The sequence below is a fragment of the Radiomyces spectabilis genome (assembly GCF_025331425.1).
Source record: "Radiomyces spectabilis strain NRRL 2753 chromosome Unknown BYT42scaffold_7, whole genome shotgun sequence".
NCBI lineage: Eukaryota > Fungi > Mucoromycota > Mucoromycetes > Mucorales > Radiomycetaceae > Radiomyces > Radiomyces spectabilis.
This window is the reverse complement of record NW_026251932.1, coordinates 746,694-773,169: the sequence shown is the minus strand read 5'-3', so window position 1 is coordinate 773,169 and position 26,476 is coordinate 746,694. Positions and strand designations below refer to the sequence as shown.

The window sequence follows — 26,476 nt, the reverse complement described above, 5'->3', positions numbered from 1 at the left end:
GAATCTGCTTTGGCCGGAGTTCTTGGGACGTTGGAAGGGCGGAGGAGGTCCGCGGTCGCCAGTAACTGGACACTGTATGCATCGGTATATGTTTTGGGGAGGAAGGAGGAGGCTTCTTTATCGGCCGCACTTTGATTAAGGAGGGATTCATTCATGTTCATGAGGGTTTGAAGGAAGTCGGGAGAAGTATTCTCACAATAGTTATGAGTGTGTTGCTGGCTCATCGCCGTAAGCTTGGCGGCAGTAATCACCGTCTGGAGTTCTTGTCGGGCCTCCACACTTGGCACATTTGCTTGTGTGGACGAGATGTCGCCCATCCAACCAATACCAGCGCCACTAAAATAAACAAGAAAAATAAAGGAATTAGTGATCCATACTATTCTGGGGTAAAAATTCCCTGTTGCCGAAAATATAAAAAAGCGACTTCCAAAAAAAAAGAGATACAAATAAACGAGAAACAGGAAGCTAAAGAGACAAACGAGACAAGCAAAAAGCAACAAGATAGAACAGCGTCTCACCTTATTTCCCATTCTTGACCCATTTTCTTCATCAGCAGCTCCATACTTCTCCTTTGCTCCTCCAAATCGAGCAAGCTTTGATCGTAATCCTGAAAAGTTCGATCCATTGGAAAGATTCCAATACTGGACATGGAATATAGTACAAATGTATTTGTTTATAGAAAATTAATGTAATTTAGAAGGAAGAAGGTACTCGATTGAAAACAGGAAAAAAGGTTCGAAAAAGAAGCCTGTTTCTTATAGCAGTTTCTCGACAATGGGGCGGTCAATGCGGCTTTCATTGTCCTTTGGCTAGTGTTACTTTCAAACGCCGCCGGATTCAAATGACCAACTTCTTGTTTCTATGCCTCCAAAGATGAACCCTTTGCTTCTCTCTTCAGCCGTTTTCAAGCGATTTATATAATCAAGCATGTTCTAACAATATTTTTCTTATATGAATAGAACTTTTTTTCTGTGAATAATGTGGTAGATGTGCACCTAAAAGTTATGCCAACGGGTGGGAACGACTGAATCATGGATGTGTTCCATCTTCCATGATATGATACATGGCGTGCTAGTTTCCTCATTTTTTTCAAACGCAGCCAGAATATGCTTCTTTCTGTCTTTGAATTAGCCCAAGCAATACTCCATGCCCGGGTTATTGTTTTGTTTACGTGACCATGGTTATTTTTTTTTTTTTTTACCCGTTTAGCTGAACGAAAACATTCTCGCGCCAAAAAATCACTAGAGTTTTGACAGATGTTTAAGGCTACACGAGATTGAACAAAGCGGAGCGCTTTAGAACCATCTGGCACCTTCTTGATCAGCAGAAACAAATTGTCTCCATGACTAATTGCGATCTGCCTGATCGTCCAAGGAAATTGCTTTGGAACATTGCTAGGAAACAAATTATGAGTGTGGATCAAATTTATTTGTTTAATTCTTTCTTTTTCTATCAAAGAAGGCTGGCCTCGTCAAAATTCTGATTCTGCTCACTCCGAATCTAGAATCCTGCCCAGATGCTGAGTCTCACTTCTTTTCACGTTGGGAAAAATTGTAACAGCGCTCAAAATTTGGCCGATTTCAGACAGGTTTTACCTTCCATGAGGAACTTCATTTGGGGATGGAAGTCCTGGAAATCACAGGAAACATATGTAAAACATTGTCTTCATGCCAGTTTCCTGGATGACAATAGGTTCAGTTGCTTTACAACAGCCACCGTCTCCTGATTTCTTCTTGTAAAGTTTCCAAGGATTCCCTCGATTGCCTACCGATCCGAAAACTTGGTTTTGTGTTACACACTGCGGAGCACTGATGCATGAAACCCACCGTCCGTGTGTCACGCTAAAGATTGAATGGCAGACCTTCCCTTCGTGATAAGATAGTAAACAGCGTTGATAAAAGTACGCTTTGGAGTATATTATAGCACAGTAAGTGACCGTTGGCCAATCGGATATCGCGCAAAAATTTTCACAAAAACATTCCATAAGCGTTGCACATGAAAAATGGATTGCTAAGACAGTTTTAATTTTATCGACAAGCCAGAGTTCTAGACACGTAGGCGCTACATATAGCCAATTTTTTATACAAAAAAAAAGTACATTAACATTGATCTACGACCCAAAATTCCTGCTTACACGAATTTCACTGATGCATTTATTGAAATCAGTCAATTACTAATCAACATTTGATGGAGAATGTGTACGGACTCTATTCGTTGCAAATGGTGCCTTCAACTACCGCGATTCCGGCATCCCGGAGCCTGTGAAAGTTTTGATGTTTATGGATCTAGCCTTAATCTTCTTCTTTTTTACAATATGAGGATCGTTTCTGTTGTTTACATAAGCGGATTTTGTTTTTCACTATTGGGAATTTGCTCAAATAATCACATTATCTAATATGAGCATGGGTATTTTTATTTGTTATCTTAAATTGGTAAATCCACATCTGGCACTTCACTACAGCGTATTATGCGAAACAGTCTTTTGCTGCGAAACCTCTGGGTAACTTTTGTATTTTAAAAAGCGGACTTGGTTCCGGGTGTAGCGGCGAAAAAGGGATTTGCCTTGTAAACATGACGGCAAGTCAACCGTCAATGTTTAGCATTCAATATCCGTCAACTGTAATCAGGGGTTTCCGTCCTACACCGAGACCCAAACCTACTTGAAGAAGATGGGTTAACAGTGTCAATGTAGAAGTAAGTATAGGGATAGGTAGCAAGTGATCGACAAAAATAATTGTTTGATCTATGTGGGGTAATGAAAGCTGCATGCTTAAGACCTTTACATGACGTGTGCATGCATACAGGGGAATCTTGTCCAATCGGGATGAACCGTCTATCCGCTGTCTGCCATTAGGAACAGGATTTTAAAGCTATTCTTGTGTATGAATAAGAATTGAGAGCACGACAAAGCTGGTTACTAATATTCGAACCGGCAGGTCGGTTGGGGAAAAACACAGATTGAAACATGGAACAGTTGTTTGAATGCCAGACAACACATTTGATCGGAACGAGTTCCGCTCTTTTTAACGGCTTGTCCGGAACAAAAATATAGCCAAAGCATCTTGATAGACTACTATAGAAAAAAGAAAGGGATTTTGGTCCGCCAAGCGAAACAGACTATGCAGTATGGCCTCACCTACAGTACGAATAGTGAACATTTCGTCGAGCCATATCTCGAATGCTTCTCCTAAGAAATTTTCAGTATTCAAACCCTGCTACTGTAATTTACACGATATTTGCCTTGACATTAGCGGAAGACAAAGTTATCCCGGACGTGCTGCCGGCTTATTCAGTAAGACACAAGTTTTAGGATTTTGAAAGAAATATCCAAATGGATTTTTAAATTTCCATATGGAAACGGTTTCGCTTATTGTTTGCTGGTGGTTAACCAATTCAGCTACTACCATTTATTGTCGCCTTGATGGTACGGGAAGTTTCAACTACTGATGTGGACAACACGGCTTACTTCCATATAAAGCCGACATTGTATTTTTTCGTTTTAATTCTCTGCTAAACTCATTCACAATATGACCTTTTCCAACAGGTAAGTGATGACACGCCTAAATATATCATAAAACGCGGGAACACTGACTTTTTTATATGCCACGTAACTTGTTATATTTTGTTTCCAAGAGATTGAATATCTTACTATTGCCAAGATAAGGAGATACATGCTTTTGTTGTGTACGCAAAATTTGACACATGTTCATAATAAATAAAAAGGATGCCGAGGGTAAATGGGAGGATTAATTTATGAATCACTATCGTCATCATCACTACTATTTCTTTCTTCTAATCCTTCGATCAGTGGTCCGGTATCATTTGCTTCATCTTCGTTGTCGCTGCTCTTCTCTGCGAGTCGTGCCTTCTTGGCTGCCAATCGTGCCAAGATGTTCTTCGCGGTATTAAATGTACCGCCCGTAGGCGCTCCACATGCAAAACATTTGGGCGATTTCTTGTAATTGTCGATGGCGCACTTTTCACAAAAATAGTGGTTACATTTGGTGACGACGGGGTTGTTGAATTCTTCACGGCAAATAAGGCAAGCAAAAGGTAACTCTTCGTCATCGGAATCGGAATCAGAGATGGCATATTTATCCCCACTCGATGCTCCAAACTTTGTCTTCGTCTTTTGCGCTTCTTCCCATTCCTTTTCAAGTTGCCAGCCAGTCTTATAATCACCACGATCGTGCAAGAAGATACACGAATCACCATAACCACAAAAACCGGTTTCTATTAGACAAAAAAATTCTATTAGTCATACATACTCTCAACCTCACACATAATGTTTAATGGCTTACCTTTATAGTCTTTACAAATATCAGGCTGATAATCGAAACGAGCGGTGACACGGATATTGGCAGGTGCTCGCTGAGGCCCCACTTGCATTTTTGAGTTCTTGGCGGGCTTACTCTTGGGTTGGACTCCTTTGGCAGCTTTTCCAGCTTCAATGGCACTGGCCATTTTCTGCATGGCCTCAGATTCCAGTTCCCATTCCGTCGCATATCGAGTAGCATCGCTGCCCTGAGTTTTCGTAGATCGATCTGCTGCGTACTGCACTCCAATGGAAGATGAATCTTGATCATCGTCCAGCTTTCGTCGAGTGCGTCGAGTGGCTTGAACAAAAGGTGTAGGTGCTGATTTTCGGTCCTTTGTAACGACTTCACTCACGACGCCTTCATCGTCGTCGTCGTCGTCATCGCTGTCTTTACGTTTGAATACGGCATTCGCTTTGCGTTTGCGAAGATTCTTGTTGGTGACTCGTTTTTTGAAAAAAGGCACTTTGTCTGTTTCCGAATTCAACTGGACTGCGTCATTTTCAGTAGCTCCGTTCTTTACAAGAGTATCGTCCCCCATACTGTAAATTAAAGAACTGTGAAAGATCTTTTTTGTAGATCAAGCGCAGTGGTAGAAAGGACTGGAAAGGTTTATATAAGGACCCAGTCACGGACGACGTTTCGGTTGATTTCAGACTCAGCATTTCCAATGAGCGTCCTGCGTTCTGCTTCGTAGATTGACCAAAGTCATTTGTAATATTTTAAACAATACGGAACCAATGAGATGGATTAAATTTTGCCAAAACCCGAAATGTGACAAGGAATCAAATGGAGGATATCCTAACGTTACGAGATATTATCAAGAAAGAGGATTTCCCTGTGTACATATTAGACCCCAAGGGCGCCTATGTGGTGGTACGTCGTCATGATTTGAGGTGAAATATTGCTAAGAAAATATGTGAATAGAGTCGAAACGAAGAAATGATTTGCTTTATGCGAGTTTAGTTGAATCGGTTACTGATATTTGTATGATGGTCTACCTTTACATTGGGGCCTTGCGCACATACGGACTACGATCAGCCCTCCTTTCTCAACGCCGCTGTCTGGACATCGCAATGCAATCTTTTAAATTTTAGAGAGCCAGATTCCCCTTGTCCAAAGTGACAGTTACGTCTGTAAACTAGCGTAACTGGTAGTGGATCCGACTTGCTCACGCTGAGTTTGCGTATCATAAAAGATCTCCACGACGACATTTTCTTCCAAAGAACGTTTGGGGGGATCGATTTACCATTGCGCCGCTGGCTTTTCTATCAAGTTATGAAGGTCTCAGCGGCATAGATATTAAAGAAAAGCGACGACTGGCTTAGCACAATGCAGCGTTATATAATGGAAAAACATCACTACCATTTCCATCCAGAACACCCATTACAGAACTTTGAATCATCCAGTCCTACCCGTCAGTAACCTAGGAATCATCCGTATTTCATCCTCGTCATCCCTATCCTCCTTCTTTTACTCCGATGTATAAAATAAATCACGCAGCCCATTGACTTTAAGGCATATATTAGGTAACCATTTCTTGCGCAAGTCAAAGGTTCTGCTTAAAGCAAAGTCATCTAGATGGTGTCAAAAACCCTTAGGATTTTGGTCAGCGTAATTTCAAGTAGCCCAATCGATCGATAAGCATGCATTGCCATTTGACAAGGAAAAAGAGGGAAATGAAAAAAAGAATCCTTATGAAGCTGATTGCTGATTGGTCAGCGTAAAAAGTGGATGTATCATGTGAATTTTCACATGTAAAAATTCAACTTCAAAGCAAATTTGCTGACTCCACACAAAGCAGCATTTTGAAACTGCGGTATTTCAACTGACTAAGGCCAATCTTTTATATTTCACAGCTTTTTTTTTCATTGCCGTTGCTTGCTGGTTCCTTGTTCTCTTTTACATTTTTCATCCAATGGCTTCTCGTCTTCAACAAGTTTCGTCTCATCTTGCTCCCTCTGATAACGTCGCCAATAAGGTTGGTGTCAAGTCTCCCGAAGACGTCGTTATTGTCAGCGCTCTCCGTTCCGCTATCACTCGCGCCCGCAAGGGTGGCTTCAAAGACACCTTGCCTGAAGGTATGTAGTCGAGACGGAAAACGACACAGCGGTTTGGGGGCGTGTATGTATGTGGGTGTGTCTGTGGGTGAAAGGTGACACTTGGTTGTGTGTGTATGTGTACAAGAACAAAAATTGACATGCTCAATGATCGTTTGGCTTCACAGAGATTCTGTCCGCTGTATTCAAAGGTGTGATTGACCAAAGCAAGATCGATCCTGCCCTTGTGAACGACATTGCCGTTGGCAATGTCTTGCCTCAAGGTGGAGGTGCTACCAATGCACGCATGGCCGCTCTTCATGCTGGCTTTCCTGAAACGACCTCCATCAACACCGTGAACCGTCAGTGTTCTTCCGGTCTTCAAGCTGTCGTCCAAATCGCCACCGCCATCCAAGCCGGTATCATTGAAATCGGTATTGGTGCTGGTGTTGAATCCATGACCCATAACTATGGCCCTCAATCCTTGGCTCCTTCCTCTGATAAGATTGCCGACTCTTGTCCTGCTGCTGCCGATTGCCTTATTCCTATGGGGTAAGTTTCTCTTTCTTTCATTTTTAGCCAAAAAGTTTTAATATATCGGTGCTGACTCCTATAATTTTTAAAAAGTATCACCTCTGAGAACGTTGCTGCTGAATTCGGTGTTTCGCGTGCTAAGCAAGATGAATTCGCTGCTGCTTCTCACGCCAAGGCCGCTCTTGCTCAAAAGAATGGCTGGTTCAAGGATGAAATTATCCCCATTCGTGCCACCGTCACTGACAAGGAAGGCAAGGAATCCACTGTTGTCGTTGATCGTGATGATGGCGTTCGTCCTGGTACCACTGCCGAAAAGTTGAACAAGCTCAAGCCTGCCTTTGATGAACAAGGTACCACCACCGCTGGTAATGCGTCTCAGGTTTCTGATGGTGCCGCTGCTGTCTTATTGATGAAGCGCAAGACAGCCGAGAAATTGGGATTGCCCATCATTGGCAAGTACATCACTTCGGCTGTTGTTGGTGTAAGTATTTTTTGCAAGTGAATGGGTCCTTGCAGTATGTTGCAGCATGCTGCAATAAAGACTTGAAAAAAAAAGAATGCAGCAAAGCTCACGCATGTCTGTTTGCTCAGGTTCCTCCCAGAATCATGGGTGTTGGCCCAGCTTATGCTGTTCCTGTTGCCGTTGAGCGAGCTGGTCTCAAGCTGTCGGACGTGGACATTTACGAAATCAATGAAGCTTTTGCTTCCCAGGCTGTTTTCTCTGTTGAAAAACTCGGTATTCCATTTGAAAAGGTCAACCCCAAGGGTGGTGCTATTGCTTTTGGTCATCCTTTGGGCGCCACCGGTGCTCGTCAGATCGCCACTCTTTTACCTGAATTGAAGCGTGCTGGCAAGAAGATTGGTGTCACCAGGTAAGACTGATACCCACCCAATCCTTTTTGATAAGAGATCGCTTGCTAATCCTTTTTTCACTCTAGCATGTGCATTGGTAGCGGCATGGGCATGGCTGCTGTCTTTGAAAGCGAGTAAGCAAGTCCGTCGAGATGTCACCCTTCTTTTTGATATTTTAAATTTTTACCTTTTTATTTCTGTAAATTGTCGAGCAATGAAAGATGTCATTGTAACCGTCACTGTTGAACATAGTCAATATTTATCGTCTTTCCCGAGAATTCCCATTACATATTAAAAAAAATGTTGGATTTCTATTGAATATCCTACACAAATACAGCGTTCAAGTGGGATTTAACGAGGCAGATCGGAAAACTAGAACATGAGATGGTTTCAGCGGGAAAAAAAAGTGCAAGCGAGGCTTTGAATGCGCAGGATCACCTGCATTTTCATCAGAACACTGTCTTTTTCGTCTGGATAAAAGAATGCCATTGTTAATTTTGTTTATTGGATTGATTCTTGGGTTGATCGAACGTTAAATGAAGAAAGTTGATGGTGGTAAAAATATATGCAGATGTATACAGAGGAAAGATGTGAGGGAATGGCATAAGGATTTGAATGAATAAGGAGTGATGGAAGAAATGTTTTGACCTAATGAATGACTCTGGAAATTTTCCTTGCTCTATCTTCTTCTACGATTCTACGTCGGTGGCCTTTTTCCTGTCTTTTATCAGATTTCAGCGCCGTCGTATTTGCAGCGCTGGTTGCGCTACTGTTTGGATTCCAATTGGGGGACACGATCAACTCGTCTTTCATCTCATACAAAAGAGAGCTGGCAAAGGAGCAATCTTTCAAAGACATGCTTTGCCCGCTGAAGACATGGCTCGAAATCACCTGCACATCGACTTGCAGATATTCCTGTAACTCAGTGGGCACGCCGCAATGCGACTTGGGTGGATGAGAAGAAGGCCCAAACGGTGAGATTAATGATAATACCGGTGGCTCCGAAGTCGCCAAATTGGATTTCAGCGTAGCTCCAGGAGTACCATCGTCATTGTTTCCATCGACGCGCGCCACTTGAGAGAACGAAGGCGAATAAAGGTAGACGTGTGAGGCAGGCGAAGAGCTTGAAGGAGACTTGTTGTAATCCAATCGATCCATGGTCGAATATTGAGCGATCTCGGATTTGGAAACCAATTGCAAGCGATCGTTGATCCAAGACTGCAGATCATGCGTTTGCACAGAATTCATCACAATAAGGTCCGTGGTCGGTGGAGGATTGTTTTTACCTCCCTCCAATAAATTTAATGGACTAGAGAAAGCACGGCTGGTTAGACGAGCGCTTCAACTACAACAGTTTGAAATGAATGAGTGAGAAATTTACGCTTTGTTAGGTGCCACCAAGGTGAGCTGTTTGGATGGTGCACCACCCACAGTAAGGCGATCCATCATACGTGATGACGGTAAAGTAAACAAGGCAAATGAAAACAAAATAATCTGTATAAAAAAGGATGCAGGAGCAGCTGAGTGACACGTAGTTTCAAAGTAAAGAAAAAAAAAAAAAAAAAAAAAAAAGGGGGCGCGTCTTACCATGAACACCATACTGGTAGCCGTCTTTTTCTGTACATTGATGGTCGATGGTGGATTAAAATCGTGAATGGGTAATGTGACGGAAATAGGGTGGGTGGTGGCAGCCGAACCATCAGCTGGGGAGAATTTCAACTGATTTCTTAGCTCCTGGTTTTCTTGCTGTAGGACGAGAACTTGACTTTCAAGAGCAGACACCTTGGATTTCAATTCGTGATTCTCTGCTGTGAGCGAATTGCGTTGCTCCTCTAATGAACTGACGTATTCCCGTTTGCGTTTGCGAGATAATAATGCCGCAGCCCGATTTTTTATCAGACGTTCCTGTCGTTTGGCCTGAGCCACGGCTTTGGCATCCACAGGCGCGGAGGCATCGTTGGACAGTGTTGAAGATGGTTGCGGTTTGGGTGATGAAGACGAAGAAGGAGGCGTGGTGGAAGCGGGTGTAGGGAAATCGGTTGCCTCTTTCTCTTCCGATTTGATGGCATGGTGGGTGGGTGATGAAGGCAAGGGAAGAATAGCGGGCAATAGTGTCGGCGCTGGAGCAGGAGCCAACATGGGTGCGGTGTTGACGGTGGGTTGTTCGCGTTTCTTGCGTCCTCGTTTCTTCCTAGGTTGTTCACTGTCCGATAACGAAGAACAAGACGACGACGAACTGCCAGGAGATAGCTGTCTTTGTGACGGGTCCAATATCGGTTGTTCAAGAGGATAAGGGGGTACAAAAGGAAGATAGAAAGGGAAGGCCCCCATGGATTGCGGTAGGCACATGGTCGTTGAGGGATCTTGGGCGGGCTCTGTCATTGGCGGAAACGACATGGGCAACCATGATGTGTAATCAGGGGGAGTGGATAAACCATGTTGGTCAATATCAAACGTGTCTTGTGGTTTCACATGGTCATCCGTGACGGGAGGAATATTCCACGTATTGACGGCAGCATGATGAGATTCGTCCGTAGATACAAGATCAGGATTCAAATACGACATGACGAGATCTTCCTGCTCCTTTTCCAGAACCTCTGGATCAGGCTTGATGTAAGGTACTGTTTCTTCGCTCATTGGGGGGGGGGCTGAAAGAAAACAAAGGAAAACGTTGGAAAAAGTAAAAAGGGGTTTTTGGAATGATCAAAATGGAAAGCCCATTCGCACACGAGCCGTTTGAAACACCGACAGATAAGACCGATTTATAGATTGCGCGCACCGAGCAATCAGTGACACCATCGACAAGGCAACCATGCAATTGCTCAATCTTCAATATATTTCCGTCTTGCAGCAAATCTATTGAATTTTTTTTTTACGTCGCAGCAGTCAAAATGATGTCTCTTGAATAGGTAAACAACTCGTTTGGGACTTTTGGTGACAATACAAGGTTGAAGAAGGTTATTCAGCGATCAATTTTCAGGACAAATATCACGTGACTGAAAGAGCCGGTTGTGTCCCTAGCGAAAAGGCATACGACCCAAAGCGGACCGAAAATCTGCTTTTTGGGAACGAACAGCCATGGAATATCCTGAAGTACAAGATTTCGAGGCATCCGCCTTGGGTACAAAAACCTAGTACGTTTGTATGCCTGTATATCTTCATATCGTTTTATTGGACAAAAAGGTTGACGGATCCGTTCTAGTTGGGATGCCGTGTACAATCGAGAAAACACCAATTTTAAAGAAATCGGTGACATTGGCGAGATTTGGTACGATTTTTACGTCTGCATTGTAATTGCTTTTTCGTGCTTTAACGAGTTGCAATAGGTTTGGAGAAGATAGCGTGGAACGCATGGTGGAGTGGGTGACTGAAAATGTGAACGATCCCAATGCGGCTGTGATCGATCTCGGATGCGGCAATGGTCACTTGTTATTGGAGCTTGCCAACGAAGGTTACAGTAACTTGACAGGTATCGATTACTCAGAGGCGGCTATCGACCTGGCAAAATCGGTTGCGGATCAACGAGGATTGTCCAACATTCATTATGAGGCGGTCGACTTTTTGCAGGACGACAGCTGGCGTCAAAAGACATACAACATTGTCCTTGACAAGGGCACATTTGACGCCATTTCCCTAAATCCTGAACAAAAAGCGGCCAAAGAGCAAGGAAAAGAAGGACCTAGGGAACGATATATTGAAGCGACCCGAAAAATGATGGATCCACAAGGCTTGTTCCTTATCACAAGCTGCAACTGGACAATGGAAGAATTGATTGAAAGCTTTAAACATCGTAAGCCTCTCTCACTTTTTGGACTGATATGGCCAGGACTGGACTGGATGGCTAATTCTCTTTGTGTGAAACGCTAGATTTCCGTTACCATTCTCATGTCAAATACCCTACCTTCTCGTTTGGTGGCCAGACAGGATCCAAGATTTGTACAGTCGCATTCGAACCATTACCTCTATAAAGAAAAAAGAAATAGAGCAAGAAGCAAATAGTGAACAAAGCAGTCGGTCTAATAGGTTCCTCATCAGCATCAAATAGCCCCGTGATCAGCTTTTTATTTATTTGCAATTGATGAATAGTTGTGTGATAAGCTTAGATATTTTAATGGCGATTCCATCCCTCATTCTTTCCAAAGACAATCGGTGGCATACCAGCGCCATTTCCTATTAAACATTCATATGTAAGCCTATCTTTCTTGGCAAAATTATGAATACAAAGTGATACAGAGAAAAAAATACATACCGTTGGCCATTACATGAGGAGGAGCCATATTCATGCGTGAGAAATCGCCAGGAAGAGGAGGCATCATATCAGGTTGCATTGGGAACCGTGGAGGCATTTGTCCTTGCAAATGCGAGGGGAGCTGATGAGGAGGAGGCATCATTGGTCTTGCTGCTCCGGGAGGCATGGGCGGCATGGGAGGCATCATGTGCGGCGGAAGAAACATATCCATTGAAGAACGTGGCATTGGGGGTTGTTGTGGATGGTTGTTCTGTTGATGTTGGGATGGATGTTGAGCTTGCGATGGTGAATGTGTCTGATTCTGAGTAAATGGAATGGGAGGTGCCATCATTGGATTCATCATCGATTGTGCACCTGGTTGCATGACAGGCACCATGCCTTCAGTATAACGCAATAACTGCTCAAATGCGGCGGTGTCTCTGGGTGGACGGTTGCCATTAGTGTCCATGACAGGAGGAGCATGACCCATGGGATAACCGGAGGTCGACGACATGGGCTGATGATATGCATGGTTATTGTAAGCATAAAAGCCGGGCGACGAGACTGATGTGCCTCCTTGCTGAGGTGATGATGATCCAATGGAGGATTTCAAGCCAGGTGAACGGTTACCAATCAAGGGCGATTCATTCGCCAGCGTGCGGCCTGGAGTCACCGATTTACTGGATACAATGGATGGCGATCGACTTTCTGAAGATTTCGCACTCATTTGCCGAAGCACCGACGTAGGCAAGTTACCTGCAAACCTCGATGTGACGTTCTTTGGTTTATGTGCTGGGGTTGTATCTTTGTTTTCCGTTTCCTGGTTTTCCTGATTCGCCATTGTTTTATCAAGCGCAGGGGCAGGTCCAAAGCGAGGAGAAGGCGTGCCTTGCGAATAAGTTTCTTGTTTATCCTGCTTTGGTGACCGAATATGCATTTCTTTGGTCTGGTTTTCAATGTCGGCCAAGGTTAACGGACGACGGGAAGGCGAGCTTTTACCTGAAGTCGTCATGATAGGCTAAATAAAACCAGAACAGTTAAACACCCAGAGCCCAATGAATCGGCCGAATTGACAAATGCAAGGTTTTTTATACCTTTGGCTGCGACAAGATCTGAAGTACGCGATTGAAACCCATAGCATTCTCGGCAGGAGAAATTGATTGAGATTCTTGGGATGGCGACTTGGAGGCACCCAAGCTTCTCAACACATCTTCTTCCGATAATGCGCGGACGGTAGGACTGCCACCTTGGCGCATGGAAGACATATCTGTGAGCGACGATTGCGATGAAGTCAGCGATGCAGAAGAACCTTTAAACAAGTCATTGAGCGTAATGGATTTGGGATTGGAAGGCGAATCAGCCGCTGGAGACATTTCATTGACAGGAGTGGCGGATGTGTTGGACGACGATTCTTCTCGTTTGGCAAAGAACTTTGCAAACCGTGAACCTCCCTTGGCCGGCATAGGTGATAAATTACTGTCAAAGAAAGAATCCACCAATCCGTCACTGGGAGGAGTGGCGAACGGTGCCTCCAATGGAGCACTGCTAAACACTTGATCGACTGCATCAATGGCTAAGTGATACGCACACAAAAACATGTTTAGTACAAAAGTTGAACCAGATGACGATATGGTAATGGACTCGACCGGACTTACGTTTTTGTGGCATTGACGGGGACGTCTTTCCCGCTTCATCAAGATCTCGTTTTTTCATACTGGACTTCCATGCTTCCAGATCATTCGCAAATTTCGCCTGCGCATCATCTTCTTCCAGGGTTGTTGCTTGTCCTTTGGTTTCATCTTCCTCCGCTTCTGGACTGTAATCCAGCCATTCCGGAACTCGCTCTGAATCGTTGTAGCTACCTTGTCCATGTGGTCTATTTCCGCGCATTGGCGCATCACGCGAGTCTAGAGACAAGTAATAAAAATAACATGACATTTAGATTAGAAACGACAACAATGACAAGAGCTGCGGGGCAAACATACATTCACGTCGACCTCTCGGGGTATCACCGTTCATCGATCGATCATTGAAACGATCATTCGGATGTCGCTTACTATTCAATTGAGAGGATGGGCCATGGGTCGATGTTCGTCGTTCACGGTCTCGATGAGGAAATCCTTTCTCGCCCACGTGAGAAGGACCTCGAAGTGGTCTATGTTCTTTGAGTCCGTAATCTCTATTCCGAGACTCGTCGGTCTATGGGACCAAAAGTGAGTTAACAAGAAAGATTCTCCCCCTCTCTCCCCTCCCCCCCCCCAAAAAAAAAGAACTGGCATTTGAACATTCCCCGCCCAACCCTTCTGATGTCGACTTACCTGACGATGTCTTGCGAACGAAGAGGAAGATGTGTATGAAGGTTTGGAGAGAGCGTTATCTTCTGAACGTTTCAAGCCTCCATAGAGTGAGGAAGCAAAATTGGTTTTGGGTGGACCGAGAACGATACTTTTGTCTGGTAATGAAAAGGAATGACGTTGATGTTGTTTTAGTGATTTTTGTTCGGCGCGTTCCCAGTAGCCTGGGAAATCCATTTCGAAACGTAGATGCAGGGTTCATTGCCAATTACCTATTGCACGAGGAATGACGGCTCCGTTCAAAATAGCTTTGTTTGCACTGCTAGGGTCCTCACTAAAAGGGTGTGAGCATCAATCAACGTAAAACCAGCTTTTTTTTTTTTTTAATGGTGCCAAAATGCTGGACTAAGTACCCAAACCAAACTGAAAGCGACGGCATGGTGTCTGGCTTGCTGACAAGTGGACTGTCGTGCAGAGAGAGAAGCATGTCCTTTGAGTATCGTATCACTGGCGCATGATTAGAAAGACTGGTGGAAGCCGCAGAGCCGGACGGTGAAGGTGTGCTTGTATGACTGGCCTCCTCGTGGTCGGACATGATCACAGATGGATAAAATCAAGTAAAGATTGAGACAAATAGACTTGCAGGTAAGAAGAAAAAGAAGAAGAAAGAGTTGACGGTGGTGTTATTGAGTTGAAGGTGCGTTTTTCTAAGGTTTTTCTCGTAAAAAAACTTGTAATATTGAGAAAAAGGGAAGAAGAAAGAGGCAAAAAAAAGTAGCTTATTTTTCCAAGCAGTGGTTTTTTTTCCGCAGAGACCAGACCCCACTGAAAGAAATTCGATTTTTTTTTTCTCTCATTATGGGTCAGCGAATCCCACCCAAAAGCAATACAAAGTCCGTTCACCCACCACCCAACTCGTATTAATATTCTTTCCTCATTTTTATCCCTCATTATCCACTCATCGCCCTCTATCATCCTGCTTATAATATATATATATATATATACACCACGGCGTATCATTCCTGCAATTAACTATGAACGTTATACGATGATTTGGGTAAGCCACTCTTGTTACGTGACGCTCATAAAGAAAAATTGCATCACTTATAAACTGCAACATGGCTACTTTTTTAATGCAATCGAGTAAGTAATTAACAAAAACAACTACGAGAGCCAATGTTCATATATGAGTCGGTCAATGTCTGCCCTCGTAAAGAGCCTCGAATGTTGTTAACAAAAAACCCATGAATGAGTCGCTGGTTTGACAATAAACCATAGAAGAGATTACAGTGTTGATTCTGTTTATCTCATAAGCTAAAGATTTATAATGGTAAAAGACCAATATAAAATTTATAAGAATTCTTTTATAAGAATCATCGTTCTACAGTATCAATTCCTCCTTATCAGATGATCATGTGTGCTAAATGCCTTATTGGACATGCCTGTATTAGAGTTTTCATACTAGCTATATTTGGATATAAGAAAATACGGCTTTTTTACAACACATTGTACGATGACGCCGTATAACACCATATCCTCTTTTTTTTTTGTTGCTGGACGCATGGGCGATCAATTTTTTTACCAACACCTTTTCTGGAAAAGACGGGCTTTGAAATGAATTTCAATGTTATTGGTTGCTTGGTTTTTTGTCGCACAAAAAACTTTCCATCACAGCTTTTTCAAGCTGAATACATCACGTGCATTTCTGGGTCAACCTCGGCTCCATTCATCCCGGGCTCCGTTGGTGTCCATTTCTTTTTGTATAACCACGCTTACCCGCAGCACACCGATTCTTTTTTCGCGTCCCTTAGCTTTTCACCATGCCAGGTCCTACTACTGTTGCCGTTGTTGGCGGTGGCATTTCTGGTCTTTCCGCTGCTTTTTATCTGTCAAAACTCGCACCTGCCACCACCAAGATTCTCCTCATTGAGGGCACTAATCGCGTTGGAGGTTGGATTCGCAGTCGTCGTATAGCGCCCGGTCACTACTCGTCGCCACCTTTCAGGGAAGCCCACGAGAAAGACGACAATGCAATTCTGGTTGAAGCAGGTCCTCGATCGTTACGACCAGGAGGTCCCGCCGGAGCTATTATGCTGGAAATGGTTTGTTTATGCCCTATTTTTATGCATTATTACAATCCGTCTTGTTTTTTTACTTATGCCCAAAGGACCGCTATTTTAGATTCGTGATCTCGGCCTAAAAGATGCATTATTATATGTCCCAAAAACGCATCCTTCGGCAAAACACCGCTACATCTATTACGATGGGAAAATTAATACTTTACCAAGCTCTCTTTCGGAATTTCTGTTCAAAAGGCCTCCCATCTTCAAGTCGGTTATGTCAGCCGGCCTCTGTGAACCTTTTATCCCCAAAAAGACGTTTCCAGAAGGTCAAGATGACGATGAATCACTATATGACTTTATGGTCCGCCGTTTCAACAAACACTGCGCTCTCAACCTTATGGGTGCATTAGCCCATGGTGTTTATGCCGGTGATGTAAAGCAACTGTCTTTGAAATCGACTTTTCGTGTGTTGTACGAAGCGGAAAGAGCCAAAGGAAGCGTTGTCCGCGGCATGGCATCTGGGGCTGGAAAATCCTACAGTTTTCGAGAAAGAGGAATGGCGGCCCGTGCTCGACAAGAGGACCCAGAATGGTTTGCTTCCACTGAAGACATGAGTGTCATTGGACTCAAAGATGGTATGGAATCCGTGACACTGCAGCTTCGGGCTTGGCTAGAGAATCAGGGGAACGTGCAGATTATTACCGATGAACCTGTGCAGCAAATTTCCCGCAGCGACAACGATAAAGAAATCAAGGTAAAACGCACCGCCATTGACCAATCACCCCCACTCGGTGACACGAAATGAAGTTAGAGGGGGGTTTTCAACCCAGGAACTGATTTCGTTCCTCGCAAATTTCATTAGATCACAACGACAAAATCCGAATTTTATGCTGAGCATGCCATTGCGGCTGTACCTTCCATTGGTCTGGACAAGTTGTTGGCACCGGGGGAAATCCCTTTTTTGGCACATAATCCGTCGGCTGATGTGGCGGTTGTCAATGTAGCCTATCCTGCCGACATTCCATTCTCGTTTGATGGTTTTGGTTTCCTCACGCCACACAAAGATTCCAAATCGAAAATACCCGTGCCTGGCACGTTGGGTGTCATTTTTGACTCAAATGCTCTTCCTGGTCAAGATCCACACCGCTCAGATGTGATCAAGTTCACAGCCATGATCGGTGGTTCAGATTACAATGAAGCGTTTCAAGTTCCTATTACGCAGCTTGATCCAAGCGCGGCCTATGATCATACGCTCAACATCATGAAGTCTTTCCTCGGCATTGATACTCAACCTACCCATTCCATGGTCAATCTGCTTCCTCGCTGTATTCCACAGTATCTGGTGGGTCATGAACGACGCTTAACTGCCATGCATCAAGCTCTTCAGCAGCATTACGGTCATCTAATGAGTGTCACTGGTGCAAGTTATTTGGGGGTCAGTGTGCCCGATTGCATTAAAAATAGCCGAGCGCTTGTGGAGGAATTACTTGTATCAGGTGCATTGGGCACCAAAGACAAGATTGTCACCGGCCTTGGATCCGCGGTCGAAGGCAAAAGTCGTCAAGAAATGGTAGACAGTTCTCGCATAAGCAAAAGTCATGTTGATATTTTAATGAAGGCATAAATATACAAATAAAAAAAAGGTAGAAATATACAAGGTATGTTTAAATCAATGTAAAATCTCAAAAATATAATAATTTACATAAAATGTGAAGATTGAAAGCTGTGGGTTTCTTTTTTTTATACGTTTAGCAGCTGTATGCTGGTGGCGGAGGATGGGTCGCTGCTAAAGACGGTGACAAGTGTTGACTTTGGAAAGCTGGTGCTTGCCTAAGGGCTTCACCGTAGCTTGGCAGTTCATCTTGTAACCAAGGTGCAGCCGAGTTGAGACTGGCCACGGATCGTCTTCTGGAAACCGATGCCGATGTGATCATTTCAAGATATTCCTTGAAAGCGTTCTGCCGTGCACGATCGGCCTTGGAAAACTTGAGTTGCACGATGTAGGTCTCTTGTTGGCATGTGGTAATCCGCAGTTGCATGGCTTTACTCTTTGGTGATTCCCATTTCAGCGATGCTAGGTTGAACAAGTCGACCTGAAAACTGAACACTGATGACGACTCATGGTAACTGTGACGTCGGGATGCCGAATACAGATTCGGTTGAACCAAAAGGACTAGACGTTTATCCGTCAAATGAACGGACGCATTTTCGAGCTTGTACCGCCTTCCATCATCGGCATGAATTACCGCTGAAATTGGGTCATGGTTGAAATAGAAGCTCTCAGGATTGTCAGGAGCAGGAGTGCGACGAAAGCCGGTGGTCGGACCAGAATCAGCCGAAGTAATGATAATTTGAGTGTTATTAACAGATGCCATTGAAATTGGTTGTAAAGTTAAGTAAAGAGTTGTATGAAAAGAAAAAGAAGGGTAAAATATAAAAAAATAGAAAGGAACGTTCTATTATATGAAAATGCAAGCCAATTAAATGAAACTCAGACAGACACTGTGGCAAGTCAGCCTCGGTAAGAAATCTCGTATGATTGGCAGGATTTTAACATAAACTTTGCAGTTATTTTGGGAATGCTACTGCCCAACACCGACACTTTTTGCTGGAAACTACGGTTTTGGTTTATCCTTCCTAAAACTATCGTATCATTTTTAGTAATCATTCACAACTTTTTCGATCGAATTATTGTGGTCCAATGCGGTATAGTGGATAGATATCGCAACGGCCTAACCAAGCTCTTGTTTGCTCTTGATGTCATTTTCCGGGGCTCATACATCAATGTTTCACTTATGTCAACTGGTTTGGTGAATAGAAATTTCTCGGACGGTTTCAGATTTCCATTAGCTTTAACTCAGAATCGCGCTTGTGCCTGGTAGTGATGTTATGGATTGATCAAATAAACATGACCAAATGCAAGTAACCAAGAGCTACCAAAGCAGGAAATCAAAGTTCTTGACATGCATGAGTGGTGTTTGCTAACACATGATCTCACGTTGGCACAGCCTGATAACTACGGACAAATTGACTCGAAAAAAAATTTCCATTAATCTCGGAACGTATTTATGACTCTATCACTGAGAGCGTTAAAGAGAAATCGGAATTGAATTCCAAGGTGCTGAAACCATTTTCGTATCGCAAATCAAATGGTTTCTTTTGGTGCATAAACTTTTCAACGTTTAGGCGGAAATACGGCAGGCACTTGTACTTACGTATTCATTTCTCTTTACTTACCATCTGCTGTTGTGTGATGACAATCATTATTTCCCGGTATGAGCAATTAAGATTTTACTAGGAACATCATGTGCTTGTTATGGCGTTGCCAAAGCCAGAATAAGACAAAATTCCATGCACAGCAAGTCCTGATGCTGTTCATGTGACAGAAGAGTTGATTTTTCACCACCACTTATTTACGAACCAAAATGTGCTTTTTTATTTACACTTTTTCCTAAAAAAGCTTGTCATTGTTCATCTCTAGCGGATGACAGCATCCGCGATTGCCATAAATTGCACCAATCATCCCCTCCTCATCATTCTCGACGACCTATGCTTATAATGCTGCTCCGACGCAAGAGACAACATAAAACGATGTGTATGTGGCGATGCATTGATATGGCAGAAACTTCCCTTTTCATACATTTGATACAGCAAATGTAATGCTGCTGTAAACAAGTGGAAATTGTCTTGAGTTTAGATGGGTGATCAATGTTTTCGTTCAATTTCATCAAAGTTTCCAAGCAAAAAATGAAGGGTGCGATTCCGTTACCTGGAACGTTGCTGTGACAATTCTGCTTCACAGGAACAATGGTTTGAGACTAAAAATAATCCCTTGTCACCTTCGTTATGAAATGATTGTAATTACGAAACCTGGAGCCCGAGTATGTTTTTGCAAAGCAACAAAAAAGTAAATGAAAGCTTAATTTTGAACAATGCATTTGTAAATATGGACATAATGACAGGTGGACAACATTCTTCCTCCTGGCAACAAAGAAACCAACTTCTTGTCGGCAACCCGTTACTTGGCAATAGTTGAGAAAAAAAAAGTATAAATGAGACTGACTTGAGCTATTTGTAACTCTTCAAACTGTCAGAATCTCCATCACGATGAAACTTTATTTTACCCCCACATTATCTCTGGTGCTGTCGCCAATGATACCCACAATCGAGCGACCTGCGACGTGCGAACTTTGTGGCCAATGGATGCCACGACATAATGTCAGTAGATATACACTTGAGATCACAAGACTAGTTCCTCACCACCAAACAATTTTTAGCCTAACTGCCCTCGCAACGGTGTTCATCCGTCTCAGTGGTTCATACCACAATCTCAGCAGAATTCTATCAAAGAGACAGCCGAATGCTAATGGAATAGGCTACTCACCATTTATCAAGCAAAAGTTTACTGTAAAGACATGTCAACTTGCCTATAAAATATTCAAGAGAAAATTGCCATCCACCCGTTCCTCTTGATTAGATCGTATTCTGTACCTTCTGCAATTAGATCCTTCTGAAAACCTTACCAAATAGGTTTTTATTAAAAAAGTTTATTTCTGATTCAACGACATCAAATCTTTGTAACGAGTACAGGTCACACACCAGTTGAAGACTTGTCAACCCCGGTATTCAACACTGATCGCGGTAAAAAGGTTGATTGAATAAATATGTTGTGGTGTTTCTTTTGAAGACGGGGATTGGTAGAATAACATTATTTTAATTGACACGTACACATACATCAAGAATTCTCCGTCACATATGCGTTAATGAAGCGGTTTTTCTGGGAGAGACTTTGGCATGCGTACAAGAATACATATACAGTATAAAACCGGCCTGCAACACTTTCTTCGAAAAAATTGAATGGCAAGAGGAGCCATTGTAATGAGATGTCATTTGAAAATCATACAGTGTTGACTATGCTAGCAGAGGTTGCCATTACATAAATCTTTTTTACTTTTTCTTTTTCGGATTTCTGCTTGAGTTTTACATATAAACAAGATATTAGCGGCGTATGAACATATAATGTAGGCACTCCATGATATGATGATAATGAGGAGGATATACAGAGAGAGAGAGAGAATACAGTATCTCTTCTAGCAGGAGTCCGGAGAGAACGGGATATCATTGGTCCACTTTGGGCGCTTTTTCTTTTTGTATCGTCCCATTCTCGTTCTCTTTGTTTGCTTGTCCGTTTGGTTTCTTTCCTCTTGTTTTTTCCTGATAGATCGAATTGGCTTGCCCAGTATAAGTTTTGGTTTTTTTTTTTGCGGGGAGATAACAGGCATCAAAGGTAAAATTATTTTCTTGCAGTGGGAATTGGCGTTGTAGTGGATTGCTTTTTTCGCATGACAGGTGATTTTGCTTCCGGAGCCGAATCTTTCCGTTTTCCTATCACTTGTTGGTAAGTGCCTTTGCTGTTGGATCGGCCACGTGTGCCGGATTGTCGAGATTTCTTACGCATCACAGGGCTCTGACCAAACTGATCATTTGCTTGAGCGTGTGCTTGTTGCGGCGTAAATTGCGATTTTTGTTGCGACGGGTATCCTGCTTGTTGTGAATAGGCAGTTTGGCCAGCTCGTGCCTGTTGTTGGGGAGTCAATTGAGGTGTTTGTGGCGCTTGATTTCCGCCTTGCTGTTGTGGCTGTTGCTGCTGTTGTGGCTGTTGCTGTTGCTGTTGCTGCTGCTGCTGCTGCTGTTGAAAGATCATCACTCGTTGTTGCTGTTGCTGCGGTGGCTGTTGTGATTGATTCGATGACGGTTGTGATGCTTGTTGTTGAGGGAAATTGGATGCCTGTAGTTGCTGCTGTGATTGAAGAGAAGGATTGGGATGAACTATAGGACTCTGTTGCGCAGATGAAACGGACGGTTGCGATGACGGCGCCGGCTGCTGTTGCTGTTGTTGTAATAACTGTTGTTGTTGTAGCAACTGTTGTTGCTGCAATAGCTGCTGCTGTTGTTGTTGTCGAAGCAGTTGCGCATGATGCTGTTGCATCTGCATAGCAGCTTGTTGAAATTGAAGCGATTGCGGGGTTGTCCGTGGATTGCTCTGTGTTTTTACAACGGGTGGTGGCGGAGTGCTCACGGCTCGATTTTGTCCCTGTTCTTGTTTTACAGTCATGACTAGATAGCTATTTAATATCGACCCATTTTTAACCACACAAATTCCAATTATTCATTTACCATCAGTTTCAGAAGCCACCTGATTAAGTCGTTGTTGGTAAGTGTGGGCGATGGCGGCCAAACTTTCTACATAAGCAATTCCCATCATGATTTTCTCTCAGTATCGAATTCCCCAAATAATAAACCGTCCATCAAGCTTTTATACCTCGTCCTCCGGTTCCAGTAACATGCGAATGAAAAATAACGTCGCCAAGGTCGGACATCACATTGGCCATCTGCATCAGAACAATGAGTCTCTTCCTTACCCACTGATCCATCATATCCTATCGATATCCTACCTCCAACATGTGAAAAACTCGGGGTGGAAGACCCCAAGGATTGACAGGAGATGGCTTCAACACAGGTGTTGTGGATGATTCGAGATCGGAGGCGACTTGGCCACGAGACACATATTCATTATGATCCTGACACGTAAAGTCCAAATGTTCAATCTTCCATACGCCGTCCTGAGTCATTGTGAACTGAACCCACAGATGCCCGGTTGAGAACACCTGTAACCATCGTCAGAGAACGAAATTTCAAAATCCCTTCTCTATAATTTACGATACTTTACCACGGTACCATTCTCATAATGATGAATCAGGCTAGCGCGAGGACACTCTACATTCATGACACCGTGGGGCATGATAAATTCCATCGTTTGCTCGAGTGTCAACTGAATTGCATTGGCATTGCACTGATATTGGGTGTGAAAAAACCGAGCCATCAACACCTGGCTCACCTCTGTAATAAATTCTTGGTTTTAGCTTGTTGTGATCTCATGAGAACTGGCCGATGGGAAGCATATCCTAAACAATGCAACCAAAAAAAAAAAGCAATTCCTTACCGTAGGGCTGTCGAGCACCTGATTCTCGATTCCAGAGTCCCATTTTAAGTGTACTTGTCCTTGTAAAGAATTCATCCACAAAACTATCCCAAAATACACGATCCGCTGCCTGTGGTAATCATCCCGAACGAGGAAACAAGAAGGAAAGAAAGAGGGGAAAAAAAGGCAACACCCACACCGTTAATCATTATATCTTTCCTTCACGAAGGGGTGGGTCAAAGTTACCTGATCACCAGGATTGAGTTGCTCGGCAAATTGGAGTAGGCGAAGCACAGCTTGGCCCATGGACGGCGTTCTGAGTGATGAATCGTTAAAAAGAGTGACCATTAAAGAAAAACTCTACAGTTGAATCATCGATAGCCTTCGATGTTACCTTTGGGTTGGCGTTGATGCAGCGAGTACTTTAGGTGCTCCAGATGGCATGACCTGATGGCCATTGGAAACCGCAGATACAGCCGGTGAGACTTGTCCTGTCATGACGGGAGTGGGAGGCAAAGCAGCGGCTCGTACGGCTTGCAAATATTGTCGTTGTCTGAACAATGCTTGTGCCTGAGCTTGGGCTTGGGCCTGTCCTTGCATTTTTACTTGAGCTTGGCCATGAATCTGGGCTGGGATAGGTTGTTGTTGTGGTGGCGGTTGTGGGGTCTGAATAGGCTGTGGTTGGGAGGGTGTTTGTTGCGATGGTGGTGGTGGTGCTCGCTCGGATGACGTCTGTGGTGTGGATTGCTGCTGAGGTGTTGCCACCAAAGGGGCTTTACCAGAAGACATCACAAGAACCAAAGGGAAATGGGACCTCAAAAGGAGGGGAGGGAAAAAAGAAGGCCAAAGAATCCGAATTACAACGCTTATAGTTCCGTTGTCCCTCCTGAATTGTGATAAAGCCAATCAACTGCTCCCAGGAGTTTGCAGTCGGATTGTTGTGACATCAATGATTCAAACGCCGGCATTTCATGGCTCGAATAAGCTACAGAAAAAGAAGATACAGTGGTTGATTCTAAAATCAAATCGATTGGTATTTCCTTTACAGCTGATGTGTTTTCTTATAGCAAAGAGCCGTTGGCTTTTTGGATATCATTAACAGCAGCAATGGTAACATGCAACTCGAAGGAATTTTTATCGCCGATTCCACGGGAAAAACTCTCTCACTTTTCTTTTTTTTTGGCATTGAATCTGAGCACCACGGAATGCCAAGCTCCCAATATCAAGGTCTATTGATGGTTCTGCGGGTCATTATTTGAAAATAGTAGCGTGAAGGATCATGTTACAATGAGTATAATATATTTATGACGAAGAGAGGGTTTTCACTGATCATCCACTGTTGTGGGGTTGCATGTTTTCCGTTATATGCTTGCTTTTGCTGAGGTGTGAAAATAATGGCTGTCTTTGGATTCCCGGACGAATCGGACCATCGCTCTTGCTGTGGTCCATTATCCCTCATAAAAAATTCTTCCTGACGTTCTAGTTGGCTCGTCATGGCTGCACTGAAAAAAAATTTGTCAAATATTGTCGATCGCGCCGCCTCGCTCACTTCCTTGTCACTTGGGCAACTGATCCTGTAGAGAAACCATGAAGGATTGGTATGAATAAGAACATTCGACATGAAGCGCGCTGCAAAATAATAAATAAACCTGCACCTAGCTTTCTCGAACAATGATCACGTTTTACATACTTGCTTGGCTACAGGGCCACTTCCTTCCTTTAACGATCGATTTGTATGCCCCATTTCTAACATCGCCCCGATGTTTGAAATCACAACCCTACGCTTTCTCTGTCCTTTGTATCCGTGCCACCAACCTGGATGGATAACGTCTTTAACAATAGATTTTAGAAAAAGGGTTCGTGTCCACTTTAAGGAATATACTTGCCAAACAATGTCTAACGATCACCAATTCTATCAGCTGGGTTCCTACGCCAAAGTAAAACGTGTGCCGCACTAGATCGTTTATAAATGATTGACTTCTCAAGCGCCAAGTACAGTATTATGATTATACCATATCTCATTCATAGTCCATTTTGCTCAGCGAAAGATATTTCGTTTGTCACAACTTAGTGTCCACATGAAGCGCAACGCTGCAAAGAACAAGTCGTAAGGATCTACTTTATGGTACACAATTCAATGCTTCCGTCCATTCGAATTACAGCATCTTTTTAACCATCGCACAAGATAACCATATTTCATCAAGGGACCACTAAATGCATTTCTCCTGAATCAAAAAGAATCTGAAAAGAAAAAAGATGGAAAAACCAACCGGTTCAAATGTTTTGTCATGCCTTCCTTTTTACTAAATTCTTTTCTATGAAGCAAACAAGGTTTACATTCAAGAATCAAATAATTAAGTTTTTTACTGCTGGGAGACGGTTCTCTTCTCCTCGGCACGCTGCTTGCGGCGTTCACGGAGAGCCTTGTTCTTGGCACGGAGAACTTCGGCTTGTTCGTTGAGGGTCTTGGCTCTCTGCTTCTCGGCCTTGGCCTTGTGGATGTATTCCATCAAGACACGCTTGTTCTTGAAACCGTTACCCTTGGACTTGAGGTACAAGGAGTGGTACAAGTGCTTGTCGATCTTGCCAGCCTCTCTGTACTTGCGCAACAAACGGCGGAGGACACGCATGCGGCGCATCCACAAAACCTGGCGGGACATACGGGCATCAGCAGTACCCTTTCTCTTACCGTGACCCATGTGGCGACCGAGACGCTTGGCAGCGTTGCGTTCACGGACACGGAAACGAGAGTGGCTGATTTCGGGCTTGCGAATGATCAAACCGTCCTTGACGAGCTTGCGAATGTTGGCACCTGTGTGGAATGGGCAAATATTAGATCACCACGTCAAATTGGTTTTTCACATTGATCCCCCATTGTCGCCTGTTGTTTTACGCTACTTACGGGAGTTGGCGTTGCCAATCTCGTTGACCTCATTGGGATCGAGCCAGATCTTTCTCTCACCGCACTTGAGCACGGAGGCAGCCAAACGCTTTTGAGTTGTCAAGTTGACCCTATAAAAATAAGCAGTTCAGTCACGTCATGTTCTTGTCATGCCACAATTCCCAACCGTCTTCTTTTTCTGCAACTCGACGCTTCCTTGTTACAATATTAAAACTATCAAATCTCGGCATTGTTTTGCTTCTAGTCACGCCATGTAGTATAAAGAT

The 26,476-nt window shown here is 43.5% G+C and overlaps 11 protein-coding genes across 11 annotated transcripts; 4 read left to right on the top strand and 7 right to left on the bottom strand.

The window, feature by feature from the left end:
• Positions 1-119: 119 nt before the first annotated feature.
• Positions 120-625, bottom strand: BYT42DRAFT_476815 (uncharacterized protein; the record flags this gene model as incomplete). Its single annotated transcript, XM_051563632.1, has 2 exons — positions 120-336; positions 519-625. Coding segments are annotated over 2 exons (324 nt in total), but the record flags the coding sequence as incomplete, so codon positions are not given.
• A 3,126-nt stretch (positions 626-3,751) lies between these two features.
• Positions 3,752-4,857, bottom strand: BYT42DRAFT_497848 (uncharacterized protein; the record flags this gene model as incomplete). Its single annotated transcript, XM_051564526.1, has 2 exons — positions 3,752-4,233; positions 4,302-4,857. 2 exons carry the CDS (start codon positions 4,855-4,857, stop codon positions 3,752-3,754), a joined length of 1,038 nt encoding a protein of 345 aa, XP_051422990.1.
• Positions 4,858-6,132: 1,275 nt separating this feature from the next.
• On the top strand, positions 6,133-8,214 carry BYT42DRAFT_571157 (Thiolase, N-terminal domain-containing protein). Its single transcript, XM_051568464.1, has 5 exons — positions 6,133-6,397; positions 6,544-6,907; positions 6,983-7,370; positions 7,481-7,761; positions 7,828-8,214. The coding sequence occupies exons 1-5, from the start codon at positions 6,235-6,237 to the stop codon at positions 7,877-7,879; spliced, it is 1,248 nt and encodes a 415-aa protein (XP_051422989.1). The 5' UTR covers positions 6,133-6,234; the 3' UTR covers positions 7,880-8,214.
• On the bottom strand, positions 8,210-10,455 carry BYT42DRAFT_571155 (uncharacterized protein). Its single transcript, XM_051568463.1, has 3 exons — positions 9,329-10,455; positions 9,123-9,235; positions 8,210-9,050 (listed from the first exon to the last, which is right to left on the bottom strand). The coding sequence occupies exons 1-3, from the start codon at positions 10,376-10,378 to the stop codon at positions 8,390-8,392; spliced, it is 1,824 nt and encodes a 607-aa protein (XP_051422988.1). The 5' UTR covers positions 10,379-10,455; the 3' UTR covers positions 8,210-8,389.
• A 200-nt stretch (positions 10,456-10,655) lies between these two features.
• On the top strand, positions 10,656-11,884 carry BYT42DRAFT_352300 (S-adenosyl-L-methionine-dependent methyltransferase). Its single transcript, XM_051563189.1, has 4 exons — positions 10,656-10,875; positions 10,944-11,009; positions 11,068-11,531; positions 11,609-11,884. The coding sequence occupies exons 1-4, from the start codon at positions 10,820-10,822 to the stop codon at positions 11,707-11,709; spliced, it is 687 nt and encodes a 228-aa protein (XP_051422987.1). The 5' UTR covers positions 10,656-10,819; the 3' UTR covers positions 11,710-11,884.
• BYT42DRAFT_352312 (uncharacterized protein) lies at positions 11,729-15,093 on the bottom strand. Its single transcript, XM_051563190.1, has 9 exons — positions 14,677-15,093; positions 14,536-14,597; positions 14,288-14,421; positions 13,955-14,168; positions 13,625-13,876; positions 13,279-13,542; positions 13,064-13,215; positions 11,991-12,987; positions 11,729-11,911 (listed from the first exon to the last, which is right to left on the bottom strand). The coding sequence occupies exons 1-9, from the start codon at positions 14,856-14,858 to the stop codon at positions 11,850-11,852; spliced, it is 2,319 nt and encodes a 772-aa protein (XP_051422986.1). The 5' UTR covers positions 14,859-15,093; the 3' UTR covers positions 11,729-11,849.
• Positions 15,094-16,083: 990 nt separating this feature from the next.
• BYT42DRAFT_497664 (protoporphyrinogen oxidase) lies at positions 16,084-17,950 on the top strand (the record flags this gene model as incomplete). Its single annotated transcript, XM_051564512.1, has 3 exons — positions 16,084-16,365; positions 16,445-17,080; positions 17,189-17,950. 3 exons carry the CDS (start codon positions 16,084-16,086, stop codon positions 17,948-17,950), a joined length of 1,680 nt encoding a protein of 559 aa, XP_051422985.1.
• A 37-nt stretch (positions 17,951-17,987) lies between these two features.
• BYT42DRAFT_571146 (uncharacterized protein) lies at positions 17,988-18,843 on the bottom strand. The gene has a single exon (XM_051568462.1). The coding sequence runs from the start codon at positions 18,699-18,701 to the stop codon at positions 18,075-18,077; it is 627 nt and encodes a 208-aa protein (XP_051422984.1). The 5' UTR covers positions 18,702-18,843; the 3' UTR covers positions 17,988-18,074.
• Positions 18,844-20,478: 1,635 nt separating this feature from the next.
• Positions 20,479-20,693, top strand: BYT42DRAFT_497166 (uncharacterized protein; the record flags this gene model as incomplete). The annotated part of the gene is made up of 2 exons (XM_051564477.1): positions 20,479-20,544; positions 20,604-20,693. The coding sequence occupies 2 exons, from the start codon at positions 20,479-20,481 to the stop codon at positions 20,691-20,693; spliced, it is 156 nt and encodes a 51-aa protein (XP_051422983.1).
• A 926-nt stretch (positions 20,694-21,619) lies between these two features.
• Positions 21,620-24,097, bottom strand: BYT42DRAFT_614324 (LIM-domain binding protein-domain-containing protein; the record flags this gene model as incomplete). Its single annotated transcript, XM_051571846.1, has 8 exons — positions 21,620-22,443; positions 22,504-22,569; positions 22,649-22,718; positions 22,782-22,994; positions 23,057-23,226; positions 23,330-23,438; positions 23,555-23,624; positions 23,703-24,097. The coding sequence occupies 8 exons, from the start codon at positions 24,095-24,097 to the stop codon at positions 21,620-21,622; spliced, it is 1,917 nt and encodes a 638-aa protein (XP_051422982.1).
• Positions 24,098-25,692: 1,595 nt separating this feature from the next.
• On the bottom strand, positions 25,693-26,331 carry BYT42DRAFT_484178 (ribosomal protein L19/L19e domain-containing protein; the record flags this gene model as incomplete). The annotated part of the gene is made up of 2 exons (XM_051563726.1): positions 25,693-26,120; positions 26,211-26,331. Coding segments are annotated over 2 exons (549 nt in total), but the record flags the coding sequence as incomplete, so codon positions are not given.
• Between the last annotated feature and the right edge of the window lie 145 nt (positions 26,332-26,476).

What these genes read in the sequence shown, in the direction of transcription:
- BYT42DRAFT_571157 (XM_051568464.1), top strand. Translation starts at nt 6,235, where the DNA reads ATGGCTTCTCGTCTTCAACAAGTTTCGTCTCATCTTGCTCCCTCTGAT. An exon ending in GATTGCCTTATTCCTATGGG is followed by an intron (nt 6,908 to 6,982) that starts GTAAGTTTCTCT and finishes ATTTTTAAAAAG; the next exon opens with TATCACCTCTGAGAACGTTG. An exon ending in TCACTTCGGCTGTTGTTGGT is followed by an intron (nt 7,371 to 7,480) that starts GTAAGTATTTTT and finishes CTGTTTGCTCAG; the next exon opens with GTTCCTCCCAGAATCATGGG.
- BYT42DRAFT_571155 (XM_051568463.1), bottom strand. Translation starts at nt 10,378, where the DNA reads ATGAGCGAAGAAACAGTACCTTACATCAAGCCTGATCCAGAGGTTCTG. An exon ending in CTACCAGTATGGTGTTCATG is followed by an intron (nt 9,236 to 9,328) that starts GTAAGACGCGCC and finishes TTTTTTATACAG; the next exon opens with ATTATTTTGTTTTCATTTGC. An exon ending in TTGGTGGCACCTAACAAAGC is followed by an intron (nt 9,051 to 9,122) that starts GTAAATTTCTCA and finishes TGCTTTCTCTAG; the next exon opens with TCCATTAAATTTATTGGAGG.
- BYT42DRAFT_352300 (XM_051563189.1), top strand. Translation starts at nt 10,820, where the DNA reads ATGGAATATCCTGAAGTACAAGATTTCGAGGCATCCGCCTTGGGTACA. An exon ending in GCCTTGGGTACAAAAACCTA is followed by an intron (nt 10,876 to 10,943) that starts GTACGTTTGTAT and finishes GATCCGTTCTAG; the next exon opens with TTGGGATGCCGTGTACAATC. An exon ending in GGTGACATTGGCGAGATTTG is followed by an intron (nt 11,010 to 11,067) that starts GTACGATTTTTA and finishes GAGTTGCAATAG; the next exon opens with GTTTGGAGAAGATAGCGTGG.
- BYT42DRAFT_352312 (XM_051563190.1), bottom strand. Translation starts at nt 14,858, where the DNA reads ATGTCCGACCACGAGGAGGCCAGTCATACAAGCACACCTTCACCGTCC. An exon ending in GCTCAATGACTTGTTTAAAG is followed by an intron (nt 13,216 to 13,278) that starts GTTCTTCTGCAT and finishes CCATGCGCCAAG; the next exon opens with GTGGCAGTCCTACCGTCCGC. An exon ending in TCCTCATGTAATGGCCAACG is followed by an intron (nt 11,912 to 11,990) that starts GTATGTATTTTT and finishes AATGTTTAATAG; the next exon opens with GAAATGGCGCTGGTATGCCA.
- BYT42DRAFT_571146 (XM_051568462.1), bottom strand. Translation starts at nt 18,701, where the DNA reads ATGGCATCTGTTAATAACACTCAAATTATCATTACTTCGGCTGATTCT.